Consider the following 17,905-nt stretch of genomic DNA (forward strand, 5'->3'; position numbering starts at 1 on the left):
CTCAGGCATAAAGTCTCTGCAAAACCATTATGCTATCTAACTCTGCTCCCCCACTTTTTTCCCTGTTTTTATTTGATAAGACAGAGAGAAATTGAGAAGGGAGGTAAGAGACAGAAAGAGACACACTTGCAGATCTTCTCCGCTCATGAAGCTGACCCCTTGCAGGTAGGGAGCTGGGCTTGAACCCAGGTCCTTGCACATGGTACATATGCACTTAACTGCGTGTGCCACCACCTAGGTCCCCATCTTAGTATTTTTTACACTTGTCAGAAATTTTTGTTTTGCTTTTCTTATCACTGGGTCTTCACTCCATGCCAACTTTTTCAGGTAGAAAGGGGAAACTGAGGGAAAGACGATATAGCACTGTAGCTTCCTCCATTATGTTCCGGTCGGAGCTACAACCTGGATCATATGTATGACAGAGTAAGCACACAATGCAAGTGAACTATCTTGCTCTTTCCCTCCTCCCCCCCTTTTTTTTGGAAGTTAGACCCACACAAATTACAGTTGTACACAAGTACAATTTCATCACTCCCAGATGATAACCTGCTTTCGAAAACTTTTAACTTTTTAACTTTTTTTTAATTTATTCCCTTTTGTTGCCCTTGATGTTTTATCGTTGTAGTTATTATTGTTGTTGTTGGATAGGACAGAGAGAAATGGAGAGAGGAGGGGAAGACAGAGAGGGGGAGAGAAAGACACCTGCAGACCTGCTTCACTGCCAGTGAAGGGACTCCCATGCAGGTGGGGAGCCGGGGCTCCAACCGGGATCCTTACACCAGTCCTTGCACTTTGAGCCACATGCGCTTAACCCGCTGGACTACCACCGGACTCCCAATTTTTTTAACTTTTACCAGAGCACTAATCAGCCTATGGTGGTGCAGGGAGTTCAACCTGGGACTATGGAGCCTCAGGCATTAGGGTCTCTTTGCATAACCATTATGCTATCTACTCCCAACCCCCACCCCAATCTGCTTTCTCATTCAGAGACTACAGCCTCAGAATTCCCCCAGCGCCCTAACACTTCCTCTGTGTTGCTGGGCTTAGATACCTGGGACCCTCTTAGGGAAATGTGGAAATTACTAGGGCTGGGTGGTGGTGTACCTGGTTGAGCGCATACATTACAGTGCAAAAGGATCTGGGTTCAAGCCCCCGGTTCCCACCTGCAGGGGGAAAGCCTCACGAATGATGAAGCAGTGCTGCAGGTACCTCTGTGCCTCTCCCTCTCTCCCTAACCCTTCCCCCGATTTCTGGCTGTCCCTATCCAATAAACAAATATAATTTTTTTAAAAATTCAAAAAGGGGGGGGGGGAGGCCATAACGCAGCAGGTTAAGCGCACATGGTGTGAAGCGGTAGGACTTGCCCAAGGATCCTGGTTCAAGCCCCCGGCTCCCCACTTGCAGGAGAGTCGCTTCACAGGCAGTGAAGCAGGTCTGCAGGTATCTCTTTCTCTCCTCCTCTCTGTCTCCCCCCCCATTTCTCTCTGTCCTATCCAACAACAACATCAGCAACAACAACAAAAATAACTACAACAATAAAACAACAAGGGCAACAAAAGGGAAAATAAATAATAATTTAAAATTTAAAATATGCCCCCAGGAGTCAGGTGGTAGTGCAGCGGGTTAAGCGCAAGTGGCACAAAGCGCAAGGACTGGCATAAGGATCCCGGTTTGAGTCCCTGGCTCCCCACTTGCAGGGGAGTCGCTTCACAGGTGGTGAAGCAGGTCTGCAGGTGTCTATCTTTCTCTCCCCTCTCTGTCTTCCCTTCCTCTCTCCATTTCTCTCTGTCCTGTCCAACAATGACATCAATAATAACTACAACAATAAAACAAGGGCAACAAAAGGGAATAAATAAATATTTTTTAAAATGTGCCCCCATGACAACAAAAATAATATAAATCAGGATTTCCTCAATAAAGTGATAATGAAGTTAGGAGGGAAAAAAATGGACCCCAAACATGGAAAAACACATACCTTACAAAATGGGTTATCTCTCTAGTCTAGAGACATCTTTTTCTACAAGCTAATTGGTGTTGAGAAATAACCTCAAAGTCTACTATTTGTCTCCCCATTTATTTGAAAAACAACTACATTCTAGAAAAGAAGAAAAAACAGTATATTGAATTTCACTCAAAGTCACTATATACACTGGACTAGCGTACATTTATAAAAGATGACCTTTATTGATCTGAATCTCTATCTATATAACAAAATGCAAAGTGTAAGAGCAAATCACTCAATTATAAATGGGAATTGAGAATGTTAATGCCAAAAAATAAACACTGTCAAATTATTACATCCCTACTTAGGATAATATTGTATATTACTTAAGAACTCCTCCTGCAAGATGTGATGTGTCATGAATTTGTAGCAGCCTCTGGTTTCCTCCCTGTGGCCATTTCCTGCTCTGTTCCCCACCCCCAGTAGCCCCTCCTCCCCTCTCAGAAGAGGTCATGTCCTCTGCACAGCCATGGCTTAGTCTCTCCATATTCCCTTGTCACCAATAGCTTTGCAAATTAAATGAAGCACTTCTAGCCAATGAGACATGAGGGGGAAACTGAGGCTTCTGGGAAGGTTTTTCTGGCTAGGAAAAAAACAAAAGCAACAATAAAAAAAAAAAAAAAAAAAAAAGACACACAAGGGATATCTTTTCCCATGCAAGGCTGCATTTGCTGAGTGTTTGGCCATAAGCTATACTTAAGACAAGTTTCCTTTTCGCTGTCCTTTGTGACTCAAAAGTATTCTGATAAACTTGGGCTGGCAAAATAGCTCCCTTGTCTACTGTACTTGCTTTGTCACGCAGGAGTATCAGGTTCCAGCTTGGCCCCCACCAGAGTCTTGCCCTCTCTTTTCCATCTGAAAAAGTCAGCCTGGAGCTGTGAAGCCCTGACAGTGAAAATAATAAAATAATAATAGGGAGCCAGGCGGTAACACAGAGGGATTAGCGCACATGGAGCAAGGACCGGGTGGAAGGATCCCAGTTCAAGCGGTGAAGCAGATCTTAAGTTGTCTCTCTCTCCCCCTCTCTATCTTTCCCTCCTCTCTCCATTTCTCTCTGTCCTATCCTACAACAGTGACATCAATAATAAAACCAACAATAAAACAACAAGGGAAACAAAAGGGAATAAATAAATATTTTAAAAATAACTAAAGTAATAATATTAATACAATCTCTACTTGGAGATATAATGCTGGATAAAACTTACCTGGAGAGACCCTGTTGGGTAGTATGCCACCTCCCCCTGGCTTCTGCTTAACCATATGCCTATATAGGGATTTACTGATCCAAAGCTTTGGTCTATTTACATAAATCACTTTTACATTTACATAAAGCACTCCCTCCAGGGCATTGGTGGTTCAGTGATAGGATTCTCGCCTGTTCCGCCCCCTCCTTGTCACACTCTGATTTTCACCAGTCACTTTTCTCTCCACCCTCTCTATATCACATCCTGTTTCCACCCTACTTGGAGAGTATAAAAACAACTGCTCTTCTGATTAAAGACACTTGGAAATTGCTTTCCGGCTCCGAGAGTTCCAGAGTGTATCTCCTGCGGAAGTTAGTATGGCACGAGTTCCTGATCCCTCTCCCACGCAGCAGCCTAGATCGGCTCCAGTTGAGTTCTCTCTAAGCCAGAGAGCACTAGCTTGGGAAGAAGTACCCTCAGGCTATCCCAGCAAGACCCAACACGGTTTTACTTGCTGTAACTGTGGGATGGCACAGCTGTGGTCACCCATGCTGGCTGGTTACAAAGAGTAAGGAAGTAGATTTTCTCAGTGATGTCCACCTTCACACACATAGACTCAATGAACACATCCCCAAGGTACCCCAGAGACATACTATTTCTCCCAGCATCTAAATGTTCACAATAAAAAACAATCACTGTTGTTTTGTTTTGATAAGTGTTTATTCGGTGCCTGCTATGATGGAAGCACTGGGTTTGTGCCATGGAAAATGTGTGGCAGAACAAGCCATAGTTCACAGTCTAGCGTAGGGTATCATATATGGACACAGAGGACTGTCATACAAGACAGAACGTGGTAAATGCTACGTGACTGATACAAATGAGGGAACTCAGAGGAAGAACATCTTTGGATGATTACAGAAATTAGAGAAGGTGCCTCAGAACTCGAACATTTTAAGTACATAGATCAACATAGGTAAGGGGAAAATTAAGAAAAAGTAACCCAGGAAGACTACTGCTGGCTCCCTGATGTCAGTAGAAGGCATCTAGCTGGGCTAGAGTACACAGAATGGACTGGGGAAGGTGGAAAGCATACTAGGCTCATCCCCTGGAGGGTCATGTTTGCCAGTAAACTCCAAGGAAAGTTTTTAAAGAGTTGATTTGATCTGAGCTCTGCTTTGTAAAATTTGATCTGATTGCAGTGGTGGCTTAAATGAAGGAAGGATCAAGGGAAGGCAGCCAGTTGAGCCAGAAATGATAAACCAAGGTCTGAACTTGAGTTATAAGGTGATGACAGAGAAAATGCAGACATTCCAGGAGAGAAAGAGTAAGCAGAAATGAGAAGTTCTGGCAATGACTAACTGGAAAATTGGAACACAGAGAAAGGGAGATGAATGAAGGTCCTATATAGTCCCATACCAAGAATAGTTAAGCACTGAGCTAGGAAAATAAGGGTCAAGGCTTGCAAACGGGAAGGAAGGAAGGGAGAGAGGAAAGAAAAGAAATAAGGAAAAAAGGTAAATTGAAGTAAGCCTGATGGTAGCAGACACCAGGAGGAGGCAGTTACCAGCAGCATGATTCAGAGCACAAGTCCAACCACAGACAGACTAGAAAGACCAGGCAATGGCGGAAGACGAAGTCAGGCGCTCACTGAGACAGCCCCTCTCACCACAGAAGAGTGAGCTCAAGTACAACCTAGCACCACATTTCCCTAAAGTACAGAACCCTCACAGAAAACGCAGAGATAGGATGTTGCATCATATGGAAAGGGCTGCCTCGCTTTGTGATTCACTTTCACACCTGAGAAGCTACCCCTTCGACCTCATGATGAGAACAGCTGCTTCTATTGTGGAGGGTCACTCAGATAAGTTTCCACAGGAGGATTAAAAAAAAAAAAATGCAATCTACTTATCTATTTTGAAGTTTTCTTTCTTTTTTTTTTTTTTCTTTTTGCCTCCAGGGTTATCACTACGAATCCACTGCTCCTGGACGCTATTTTCCCATGCTGTTTCCCTTATCCTTGCCCTTGTTGTGGTTGTTATTGTTGTTATAGCTGTTGTCACTATTGTTGGATAGACAGAGAGAAAGGGGAAGACAGAGAAGGGGAGAGAAATACAGACACCTGCAGAAGAGCTTCACTGCCTGTGAAACGACCCCCCTGCAGGTGGAGAGCTGGGGGCTCAAACTGGGATCCTTACACCAGTCCTTGCGCTTTGCGCCACCTGCGCTTAACCTGCTGTACTACCACCCAGCCCCCACTTTTGAAGTTTTCTCAAATGAATTTTCTAAATTATTTCAGAAAAACTATGATGTACCCCTCCATCTCACTGAATCTAAGAGTGGAAAGAGACCTGGGTGACCCTCTCTAGTTCCTTCATTTCATAGATGAGGAAACTGAGGCAGGTCAGGGTACACCAGAATTGAATTCATTCCTGCAGGAGCATCTCACACAGCAGTGGTGGCAAAGCAGAAGCCATAAGCCAAAGTGCTCTTTTCTCCTCCACAGCTACGTCTGTGAATAACTTGGTTGCCATCTGAATAGCAGAGAGACCTGGTGCACCCAACTGAACACACACAGGGCCATGCACAGATGTGGCTGTGGATGACATATCTACATTTTAGCTTTATAAGTGATGGAAAGGAGAAAACTGTCTTTCTGTTAGAAAGTCGTATTTTGGAGCCCTAAATGCCTTGCAGCTCAGAAGAGGGAATTAGCCAGACTTCCTTGAAATACAAAACTGTGGGGCTGGGTGGTGGTGCACCCAGCGGAATGCACACATTACTATTATTATTAGAGATGACCTGCATTCAAGCCCCTTGGTTCCCCCCTGTAGGGTGGTGGAACAGTGCTCCAGATGTCTCTCTTCCTCTCTGTCTCTCTCCCCACCTCCAAAGAAAAAGAAAGGAAGGAAGAAAGAGAGAAAAAGAGAAAAAGGAAAAGAAAAGATGACTGCCAGGAGTAGTTGAACCATGTAGGCACCTAACCCCAGCAATACCCTAATGTCAAATAAAAAAAAAACCCTGAGTCTCCGATGTCCCCGGTTCAGTCCTTCGCACCACCATCAGCTAGAGAAAACAGTGATCTGGTAAACATAATAACTGTAAACTGCATGTAACTAAGAAAGGTTAGACAGCACTATTATGCGCATGACAGTTGTATACTGAGCCACAACAGAACTGCTAGTTTTTTTGGTTAGCATGTAAATACATGGGAAGGGAAAATCAGAGCAATAAAAACCAGAATTTAAAAACCAGAATTTAAGGGGGCCTAGGCAGAGATACACACAGTTAACCACACATAGAACTACACGCAAGGACCCGGGGTTTAAGACCCCAACTCCCCACCTGCAGTGAGGATGCTTCACAAGCGGTGAAGCAGGTCGGCAGGTGTCTATTTCTCTCTTCCTCTCTATGCCCCCTTGTCCTCTCAATTTTTCTCTGCCCTACTGAATAAAAATAGGGAGGAAAAAATGGCTGCCAGGTGCAGTAGATTTGTAGTGCCAGCTGGAGGCAAAAAGAAAAAAAGAAAGATCACAACTTAAGAGACACAGTCAGGGAGGCTGGTGGCACACCTGGTTAAGTGCACACATTACCATGTGCAGGGCCTGGGTTCGAGTCGCTGCTCCCCACTTGCAGGGGGGACACTTCATGAATGGTGAAGTAGGTCTGCAGGTGTCTATCTTTAGCTCCCTATCTCTTTCTCCCCTCTCAACTGCTCCCTGTCTTATCCAATAAAATAGAAAGGGGAAGAGAGGAAAAATGTCCACCGGGAGCAGTGGATTCATAATATAGGCACCGAGCCATAGCAGTAACCCTGGTGGCAATAAGAAAAAAAGAAAGAAAAATAAAAAGCACACACACACAATCTGACCTCAGTCTTATCCATTACATAAGTAAAATGCTCATGGGATCCCCTTTGCAAAGTTAAATAAGAAATCCTTAGAATGAAGCTCTAAACTCATTGTTTTACAAAGGAGGTGAAGAAAGAAAAGAGAGAGAGGGAGGGAGAGAGAGGAGATCGAGAGACAATTATGCTCCAGTAACGTAAATCCCACATAGCCAGTTCTGATGAGTCTTATTACAGCCACTAGTCTGAGCACGTCTGTAACTCCCCCGGTAAGCTGGAAATGCACATCCCATGGATGTTACAATAAGTGACTCCCTCTCATAAAAGCTGCCTCGGTGCTTCCCCTGGACCCAGAAACCTGCCAGCAGCACATTGCAATCAGATTTTCCAGAACACTTTCTTCTTATAGAGGATGTAAGCGATCAGCACCCAGAGGGCGGTGGCAACGATGTTCTGAGTGAGATGCTCCCTGTGTGACTGGTTGTCCTCTAGCTTCCACTGGAAGGGGAAGTAGTTCTCAAACACCTCGTGGCCAACATACACCAGAATTGAATTCATTCCTGCAGGAGAGACACAAGAGATCGTGCTTGACTGAGTCAAAACCCGTCATCTATACTGAGTGCCTGAAATCTGACCTAAGTACACACTTATAATCTACTTCCCAAAGGGAGTTAGGCAAGTCCTGGATGTCGAAGTATACTCTACATCAAGAAACTACTAGACAGCTGGAGAATCAGCTCACTTGGATAGGGCACTCACTGCTCTGCCTTGTTTGAGCCTGGCCCCCATGGCATTGAAGGAAGCTTTGATGCTGGGCTCTCTTTCACTCTCTAACCTCTCTGCCTCTCTCTAGAAAGCAAACAAACAAACAACTATTAGAACAATATTCATTTTAGGGTGGGGGTAGATAGCATAATGGTTATGCAAAGAGACTCTCAAGCCTGAGGCTCCCAAGTTCCAGGTTCAATTCCCCACACCACCATAAACCAGAGCTGAGCAGTGCTCTGGATACACATACACACACACACACACACACACACACACACACAATTTTTCAGTCTAATTTTTGCATATGAAATCTGTAAGAGCTAGGCTGGTAGACAGCTCACATGGTAGAACACATGCCTTACCATGTGCAAGGCTCCAGGCTTGAACCCTGGCACCACATGGAAACACTACAGACCACACAGAAGAAGCTCCACAGTGTGGATCAGTGAAGTGGTGTCTCTCTGTTTCACTCCCTCCTCTCTCTCAAAGAAAGTAAAAATTTTTTAGTTCAAATACTGATTAAAGAAGTTCAGAGGGGGCCGGTGGTAGCACAATGGGTTACGTGCACATGGCGTAAAGCACAAGGAACGGCATAAGGATCCCCCGGCTCCCCATCTGCAGGAGGTCACTTCACAGGCGGTGAAGCAGGTCTGCAGGTGTCTATCTTTCTCTCCCCCTCTCTGTCTTCCCCTCCTCTCTCAATTTCTCACTGTTCTATCCAACAACGACATAGTAACAACAACAATGATAAACAACAAGGGCAACAAAAAGGCTCCTCATCTGCAAGGGGTGTCGCTTCACAAGAGGTGAAGCAGGTCTGCAGGTATCTGTCTCTCTCCCTCTATATCTCCCTCTCCCCCTCTTAATTGCTCTCTGTCTCTATCCAATAATAACTAAATAAAAATATTAAAAAATAGAGTGAGAGAGTGTTGGTATGCTTCTAAATTCTGCTTATAAGACCTTCTGTTTTGATCATCACATTAGGTTCGCTTGTATTGCTTAACTTTGTAGTCTATTTACATAATCATTGTTTTCATTGGTTTAATCCCCACTGGTTCCCCGCTTTTTCCTTCACCCCACTCCCTATCCTACGTACTTCCTCTTCCTGACACTTCCGCCTCAGGAGATATAAAAAGACAGGGCTTTCTAATGAAGAGAGATTAGATTAGATTGTTGAACTGCATTCCCGCTGGCTTTCTAATAAAGAGAGATTAGATTAGATTGTTGAACTGCATTCCCGCTCGTCAATAAAGATTGAACTGCGCTCCCAGCTCAGCCATGAGTCCCTGGTCGTCTCTCTCCTGCCCGCAAAGCTAGCCCGGCAAGAGAGACACCTGCAGCCCTACTTCACCACTTGTGAAGCTTTCCCCCTACAAGTGGGAACCAGGGCTTAACTCTGGGTCCTTGAGCACTGTAACATGTGCACTCAACTAGGTGCACCATCACCTGGCCACTGAGAATCTTTTTGCATAACCATTATGCTATTTCTCCAGCCTCTGAAACTTTTCCTTTAAACTTAAATATTTATTTATTGACTTCATAGTATGTGTGTGGCGGGGGGAGACCAAGGTACCATTCTGCTTTAGTATATGGGGTGCCAGGGATCAAATCAGGGCCTCCTGCATGCAAATCCTGTGTTCTACCCACTGAGCCACCTCCCTGGTCACTTTTTCTTATATGCCCCAGATGGTTCTCCTAGTCCACTGTTTGGTATTATGTGAAGAAACAAGTAGAGCTTGTTTACAGTCCCACAGTCTAAATGCACAGCCCTGTGATATGGTCCATGACACCTCGAGTGCCTGGTTGCATAGCTTATTCCTCCCTGGGTCTTCATCTTAGAAACAGGCTGCCGAGGCCATGGCTTGAGGTCCCGGCACTGGCAGGCTCTGCAGGTCCCTGAGAGGTCCACTTGGTTACCACCATTAATTCTGTTTGGGGCTAGGGTTAGAAGTGACTTGCCTGGATAAAAGAATGGGGCTCCTGTCCATATTCCCTTCACATCCACAACAGGGTAGAGGACGAGCAGGATGAAGAAGGCAAAGGAGCTCAGTGTGGTGACATAGGAAATGGACCTAGGAGGAGGTAAATGAATGTCAGGGTCCCAGGAGCACTCCTGAGGGGCCAGCGGCACTTTAAATGACAGTTCTCTCTACTTACCAGAGATTCTTGTTTACTGGGATAAAACCTTCATTTCCAGAGACTTCTGTCAAAGCAACAGAAATAAGCCCCTACAGTGTGAGGAAAAGGACATTAGAGGTTGGGGTGTTTTTTTTTGTTGTTGTTGTTTATTTGTTTGTTTATGATGTGGCAGAAAACAATAGTATTTCAAAATCTGAAGATATTATTTAATTGCTTTGAGGTGGCTGAACACTGTGTTGTGTATTTCTTTCTTTTTTCTTTTTTTCCATCACCAGGGTTATCACTGGGGTTCCACCATTCCCTGTGGCCATCTTTAATTTTTCTTCTCTTCTTTTTTCTTTCTTTTTTTAGTTTTTATTTATTTTTACAGAGAAGACAATGAGAGAGAGAGAGAGAGAGAATGCACTCATGAAAGCTTCCCCTTGCAGGTGGGGACCAGGAGGCTTGACCCAGGTCACTGCATATGGTAATATTTGTGCTCTACTAAATTTTCTACTCCCAACCCTACTTATTCATAATTTTCATATTTATTTATTTTCCCTTTTGTTGCCCTAGTTGTTTTTTATTGTTGTTGTGTTATTGATGTTGTCGTTGTTAGATAGGACAGAGAGAAATGGAGAGAGGAGGGGAAGACAGAGAGGGGGAGAGAAAGATATCGACACCTGCAGACCTGCTTCACCACCTGTGAAGCAACTCCCCTGCAGGTGGGGAGCCAGGGCTCAAAACGGGATCCTTATGCTAGTCCTTGCACTTTGTACCAAATACAGTGGGTTAAGTACTTAATCTGCTGCGCTACCACCGACTCCCTCATATATATATTTTTTAACCAAAGTACTAACTTATGTTAGTGTCAAGGATTGAATCTGGGTCTTGGAGCCTCGGGCATGAAAGCTTTTTGCAATAACCATTATGGTCTTCCCCCAACCCCTATAATTATCCTTTTATCTGGAAAAATATGTATAACTGGATGTATAACTAGAAATATTCTCCCTCACAAAGCAAAACAAAACAAAACAAATATGCCTCTGAGTTGAAAGTAAATTCCCTACTGGAGTCCAGAAGGAAGCAGGATTGCAAGGTCAGGTGTAAAATAAACAATCAACCTTACCACTCTCGTGTCAGTTGCCCATGTGGAAAATGCTTTCTGGGAACCTGCTGTGGTTTGCTTAGTTCTTCTGGCACATGGAACCCACATGCAGACCCATTTCTCTGTGCTGACTACTGACTGCTGACAGTAATGTGCTCTTCTTTAATGAAGGCATCAATTCCCTAAGACAACTAACCTGGGATTATAGATGTAAAGATCTGTCATTTTCTGTTATTTACACAGTGAGCATAGTAGTGGTGCTAACTGCCATACTAGTGTTTTTTGTTTTGTTTTGTTTTTGCCTCCAGAATTATCGCTGGTCCTCAATGTCTGCACTACAAATCTGCTGCTCCTGGAGGCGATTTTTTTTCCATTGTTGTTGTTGCTGCCACTGTTGTTGTTGGATAGGACAGAGAGAAATGGAGAGAGGACGAGAAGACAGTAAGGGGGAGAGAAAGATAAACACCTGCAGACCTGCTTCACTGCTTGTGAAGCAACCCTCCTGCAAGTGGGGAGTCGGAGGCTTGAACCAGGATCCTTACACAAGTCCTTGCACTTCATATAGTGTGTGCTTAACTCGGTGCACTACAATCTGCCCCACCCCTCCCCTTTTTTTTTAATTAAAATTTTAAAAATATTTATTCCCTTTTGTTGCCCTTGTTGTTTTATTGTTGTAGTTACTGTTGTTATTGATGTCGTTGTTGTTGGATAGGACAGAGAGAAATGGAGAGAGGAGGGGAAGACATAGGGGGAGAGAAAGAGATAGTGCTGCCATCAAGCCCCAGAGATAACCTTGGAAGCAAAAAAAAAAAAAAAATGGGTCTGAAATGATGAAGCCCTGGGAGTGGCAACCAATAATAATAACAACAACACTAAGGAAGAAAGAAAGGAGGCAGAGAAGCTGGCCACTCAGCATCATAAATATGTGTGCATGAGTGGGTAGGCGATGGTGCACTCAGTCAAGCACACATGTCACCAGGTGCAAGGATCTGGGATCTTCCACTCCCCATCTACAAGGAGGACACTTCATGAGCGGTGAAGCAGGTCTGCTGCTGTCTCTTTCTCTCTCCCACTCTATCACCCCTTCCCTCTCAATTTCTCTCTATCCTGTCAAATAAAAATAAAGTAGAGGAGTGCAACAGGTTAAGCGCAGGTGGCGCAAAGCACAAGGACTGCCGTAAGGATCCCAGTTCAAGCCCCGGATCCCCACCTGCAGGGGAGTCACTTCACAGGCGGTGAAGCAGGTCTGCAGGTGTCTATCTTTCTCTCCCCCTACTCTGTCTTCCTCTCCTCTCTCCATTTCTCTCTGTCCTATCCAACAACATCAATAACAACAACAATAACAACAACAAGGGCAACAAAAGGGAATGAATAAGTAAATAATATTTTAAAAATAAAATAAAGTAGAAAGATAAAAAAAAGCTGCCACTGTGGTCCGGGAGGTAGTGCAGTGGATAAAGCCTTCAACTCTCAAGCATGAGGTCCTGAGTTTGATCTCTGGCAGCACATGTACCAGAGTGATGCCTGGTTCTTTCTCTCTCTCCTCCTATCTTCTTCATGAATAAATAAAATCTTTAAAAAGAAAGAAAGAAAGAAAAAGCTGCCACTAAGAGCCGTGGATTCATAGTGCTGGCACTGAGCCCCAGCGATAACCCTGGTGGCAATATATATGGGGCAGCTAGGGCGGTGTTGCATCTGGTTAAGCACATACAGTACACAGCACAAGGTCCCATGCAAGGATCCTGGTTCAAGCTCTCTTTTCCCCATCTGCAGGGGGGTTGCTTCACAAGCGGTGAAGCAGGTCTGGATGTGTCTATCTTCTTCTCCCTCTATCTCCCCCTCCCCCCTCAATTTCTCTCTGTCCTATCAAATGAAAAGTAAAAAAAAATCCACCAGAAGCGGTGAATTCATAGTGCTGGCACTGAGCCCCAGCAACCGGAAGCAAAAATAAATAAATAAATAAAAATGTGTGTGTGTGTGTGTGTGTGTGTGTGTGTGTGTGCGCGCGCGCGCACACACGGGCACTTATGTGAAAACAGGAGTGAGAGAAAACATTTAATGTGACAAATTGGTTACTTACTAGAACACAACACCAGGCAGTGAATCTGATGAGGATGTCTTTGGTTTGATCTTTGTAATACAAGAGTATTTTTCCTGCCTGGAAGAGAGCACACAACAACCCTGTGCGAATCACTTAAGTTATCTTTTCATACTGTGTCCAGCCACTGTGCTACCCACTCTGTGGTCTTCCTGCAGGCATATCATTATGTCCCAGACTATAATCCCCCCTCCTCGAGACACATCTCCCTGCCCCACCTTTGACTGGTGGAGAGTGAGAAGCATGCTGGACCACAGGTGTGGAAGGAGGGAGGCCACGAGGGGATGTTGCCTGGGGGAAATTTCCGCAGGACGAGTTATGTGGGCAGAAGGAACAGCAGGCACCAGCGTGTGTCTAACAGGCAGGAAGCACCCTGTCCTGAGGTTCCGTGAGCCATTCAGAAAGGCAGCAGGGAGGTAGCAGATAGGCTTGAGGTCTTGTTGGTATGCATGAGACCCCTTCTGTTTCATTTGGTTTAAATCCCCCCTGCTTAACACTATTCTATTTACATAACCACTGCATTCTATTTACATAACCGCTGTTAACAAGCACCACCCTCCCTCCAGGGCATTGGTTCAATCCCCACTGTTTCATGATATGTTTTTGCTCCGCCCCCTCTCCTTGTCACACTCTGATTGTCACCAGTCACTTTTCTCTCCACCCTCTCTATGTCACATCCTGTTTCCACCCTACTTGGCAAGTATATATAAAGACAGCATTGTGAGTTTTACAGTACCCTTGAGTTTAGCTTAGCTCCGCTTAGATTGCGCTGCGTCCTGCATGAATAAAGAGATACTGCCTACAGCTCAACCATGAGTCCCTGGTCGTCTGTTACCCGCCCATGAAGCCAGTCCGGCGAAAACAACATAACCCGTCGAAAACAACAAGGTCTCCCTTCCAGGCTCAGGTGACCCCCCACACACACACAAGAGGGAGAACTAGGGAAAGTCAGCTGCAAGACAGCCCCGCTGGCAGCTGTACAGAAAAGGGATAGGACAAGGAGAGCCAGATCTGGACTTTGCATGACAGCTCTCTTAAATGAGGCATGAGTTTCTGAAAATCACAAAGGACAAGAAATTGTGTATACATAAGCGGGGGTGGTCCGGGAGGTGGCACAGGTGATAAGGGGTGGGGGGCAGGAGGTGGTGCACCTGGTTAAGCACACATATCACCATGTGCAAGAACCAGGGTTCAAGGCCCTAGTTCCCTGCAGGAAGGAAACAGTGATGCAAGAGTTTATCTTTCTCTCCTCTTCTTCTCCCCTACCTTCTCAATTTCTTTTCGTCAAATAAACAACAAACAGGAAGGAAGAAAGGGAGGGAGGGAGGGAGAGGAAGGGAAGGAAAGAAAGTTGGTTGGTTACCAGGATAGTGGATTCATCATGCAGGCACCAAGCCCCAGAAATAACTCTGGTGGCAATCAATTTAAAAGAATAATGAATGAATTAATTTATTTTAATGTAACAAGAGTTTTTCTTTTGTTATCCTAGGGCATTGTGTCTGCACAATTCTATCACTTCCAGCAGATTTTTTTGTCCCTTTCTTTCTTTCACTTGTTTTGTTTTTTTCCATCTAGGGCACTGCTCAGCTCTGGCTTATGGTGGTGAGAAGGATTGAACCTAGAAGTTCAGAGCCTCAAGCATGACAGTCTTTTGCATAACCATTATGCTATCTCCCCAGTCCCTTTCTTTCCTTCCTTCCTTCCTTCCTTCCTTCCTTCCTTCCTTCCTTCCTTCCTTCCTTCCTTCCTTCCTTCTTCCCTCCCTCCCTTCCTTCTTTCCCAATGTAAGGTGTTTGGGGGGGGGCTGTTGTTGGAAAGAGAAACACCACATCCGTCATGCTTGGTGTTCCCATGTGGTATAAGGACTTGAACCCAGGCCCTCATGATGTGCTTGAACATGGGTACTCATGCTTTGCCAGGTGAGCTATCTACCAACCCCATGGAATTGTTTTTGTCTGTTTTGTTTTAATCACTAATCAGGATTAGTGATTAACTGATAATCACTGTTAGAAAGAAAATGTATCCCAATTCAGTGAACAAATACCTGAACTCCTAAAAATGCCATCACAATGGAATTGATAGTCCCTAGGATTCCTTCTGGGTCATAGGTTACCTCAGTGTGATACAGCACCTGCGCAAAACAGAACAAGACGCTCATCTGATCACTGCATTCACCTTGAAATACTAGTCGCAAACTTTAATACACACCAGCATTTGCTTTTTTGTCTATTTGTTTTACAACAGAAATCCATTGCTTTTTTTTAAATTTATTTCTTTATTGGGGAATTAATGTTTTACATTCAACAGTAAATACGATAGTTTGTACATGCATAACATTCCCCAGTTTCCCATTTAACAATACAACCCCCACTATGTCATTTATCATCCTTCATGGACCTGCCTTTTTTTTTTTTTTTTTGTCCCAGAGCATTGCTCAACTCTGGCTTATGGCAGGTGGTACAGGGGGATTAAACCTGGAACTTTGGAGCCTCAGGCATGCGAGTCTCTTCTATGACCATTATGCTATCTCTCCCCCACCCACTATTGCCTTCTTCTGTAAATAAAAATACTCCTGGCCAAGAAAGTGCGTGGTGATGTGTGGCTTTGGGCAGGAAGGCAGAGCCCAGGGTGGAGCCATGTTTGGTCACAGTCACTTCAATGTTAGTGAACTCAGGACAAGGACCTGACAGTGTGATATATCCTGATCACTATCAAACACTGCACATGATTCTTCGTAACATTCAGACGTATTTTTTTTCATTTTCCCTTTTGCTGCCCTTGTTGTTTTTTATCATTGTTATTCTTACTGTTGTCATTGTTGGATAGGACAGAGAGAAATGGAGAGAGGAGGGGAAGACAGAGAGGGGGAGAGAAAGATAAGACACCTGCAGACCTGCTTCACCGCCTGTGAAGTGACTCCCCTGCAGGTGGGGAGCTGGGGGCTTGAACCAGGATCCTTACTCTGGTCCATGGGCTTCACGCCACATGCACTTAACCCGCTCCGCTACCGCCTGACTTCCTCAGAAGTTTTTTTTATTATTATTTAAGAAAGGAGACAATAACAAGACCATAGAATAAGAGGGGTACAGTTCCACAATTCCCATAACCTGATCTCCATATCCCACCCCCTCCCCTGGTAGCCTTCCCATTCTCTATCTCTCTGGGAGTATGGATCCAGGGTTGTTGTGGGAGAAGCATTTTTTATCAACCTGGTTTTATTTATTTATTCCCTTTTGTTGCCCTTGTTTTATTGTTGTAATTATTATTATTGTTGTTGTCGTTGTTGGATAGGACAGAGAAAAATGGAGGAGAGGAGGGGAAGACAGAGAGGGGGAGAGAAAGATAGATACCTGCAGACCTGCTTCACCACCTGTGAAGGGACTCCCCTGAAGGTGGGGAGCCAGGGCTCAAACCAGGATCTTTATGCCAGTCCTTGCGCTTTGCACCACCTGCGCTTAACCCGCTGCACTACAGCCCAACTCCCATCGACTTGGTTTTAACACCAACAGTTTTCTGCCTTCTCTCTTGACAAACAGCATTTATAAACACATTTTTATTGTCTTATTGTAGGTGCTACTGCAGATTCTGTAGGCATTTGGAAATAGATAATATAGTGGATGCTACAGTAAACTACCCATGCCCCATTGCCAAGATCCTTTCTGGGTGAAAGCCTCATTTCCCTGCTTGAGAGCAAAGCCTGCTTCTTAGTTTGTACTTGACTGAAAAAGGGGCTGCTCCTTAGCATGGGAAGTCAAAACCCACTGAGGATGTAAAGGGATCAATTTAGAACAACTCTTCAGGTCCATAAAGCTGGTGGACGCCTCACCTCCATGTGTGACAACAAAGCTGTCAATAACCCCATACCCAGTTCTGCTTTGTCCCCCAGCAGGTTCTGGTCTCAAAAGGACCCCTGCTAGCTGCCTACACATAAGACTGTGAGTGTTCACTGCAAGGAAGTCCCACTGAGGCACAAGCACTGAGGCAGGTCTGCAGGTGTCTATCTTTTCTCTCCCCTCTGTCCTCCCCTCCTCTCTCCATTTCTCTGTCCTATCCAATAACGACAACAGCAATAATAACTACAACAATAAAAAACAACAAGGGCAACAAAAGGGAATAAATATTTAAGAACAAAAAGGAAAAAGAAAAGAGCTGGGGGGCAGGCGGTAGCGCAGTGGGTTAAGCACACATGGTGCAAAGTGCAAGGACTGGCGGGAGGATTCCGGTTCGAGCCCTGGCTCCCCACCTGCAGGGGAGTCGCTTCACAGGTGGTGAAGCAGGTCTGCAGGTGTCTATCTTTCTCTCCCCCTCTGTCTTCCCCTCTGTTGTTTTCGACAGGTTATGTTGTCCTCCCCTCCTCTCTCCATTTCTCTCTGTCCTATCCAACAACAACGACATCAATAACAGCGAAAATAATAACCACAACAATGGTAAAACAATCAGGGTAACAAAAGGGAAAAAATGGCTTCCAGGAGCAGTGGATTCGTGGTGCACGCACCGAGCCCGGGCAATAACCCTGGAGGCAAAAAAAAAAAAAAGAAAGAAAAGAGCTTAATTCTTTTTTTTAACATTTTTTTCTTTTCTTTTTCCCCTTTTGTTGCCCTTGTTGTTGTTGCCTTGTTGTGGTTATTATTGTTGTTGTTGATGTCGTTCGTTGTTGGATAGGACAGAGAGAAATGGAGAGAGGAGGGGAAGACAGAGAGGGGGAGAGAAAGATAGACACCTGCAGACCTGCTTCACCACCTGTGAAGCGACTCCCCTGCAGGTGGGGAGCCGGGGGCTTGAA

The 17,905-nt window shown here is 44.8% G+C and overlaps 1 protein-coding gene across 1 annotated transcript in view; it reads right to left on the reverse strand.

Moving 5' to 3' along the window:
- Positions 1–3,882: 3,882 nt before the first annotated feature.
- Positions 3,883–17,905, reverse strand: part of HGSNAT (heparan-alpha-glucosaminide N-acetyltransferase) — a 59,361-nt gene continuing 45,338 nt past the window's right edge. The window contains exons 14-18 of the mRNA XM_060181597.1: positions 15,167–15,253; positions 13,105–13,182; positions 9,956–10,026; positions 9,758–9,870; positions 3,883–7,590 (exon numbers count right to left, since the gene is read on the reverse strand). Coding sequence (XP_060037580.1) covers positions 7,409–7,590; positions 9,758–9,870; positions 9,956–10,026; positions 13,105–13,182; positions 15,167–15,253 — 531 coding nt within the window. The 3' untranslated portion in view covers positions 3,883–7,408. The remainder of the gene's footprint in view (positions 7,591–9,757; positions 9,871–9,955; positions 10,027–13,104; positions 13,183–15,166; positions 15,254–17,905) is intronic.

Source organism: Erinaceus europaeus, chromosome 2 (assembly GCF_950295315.1).
Source record: "Erinaceus europaeus chromosome 2, mEriEur2.1, whole genome shotgun sequence".
Classification (NCBI taxonomy): domain Eukaryota; kingdom Metazoa; phylum Chordata; class Mammalia; order Eulipotyphla; family Erinaceidae; genus Erinaceus; species Erinaceus europaeus.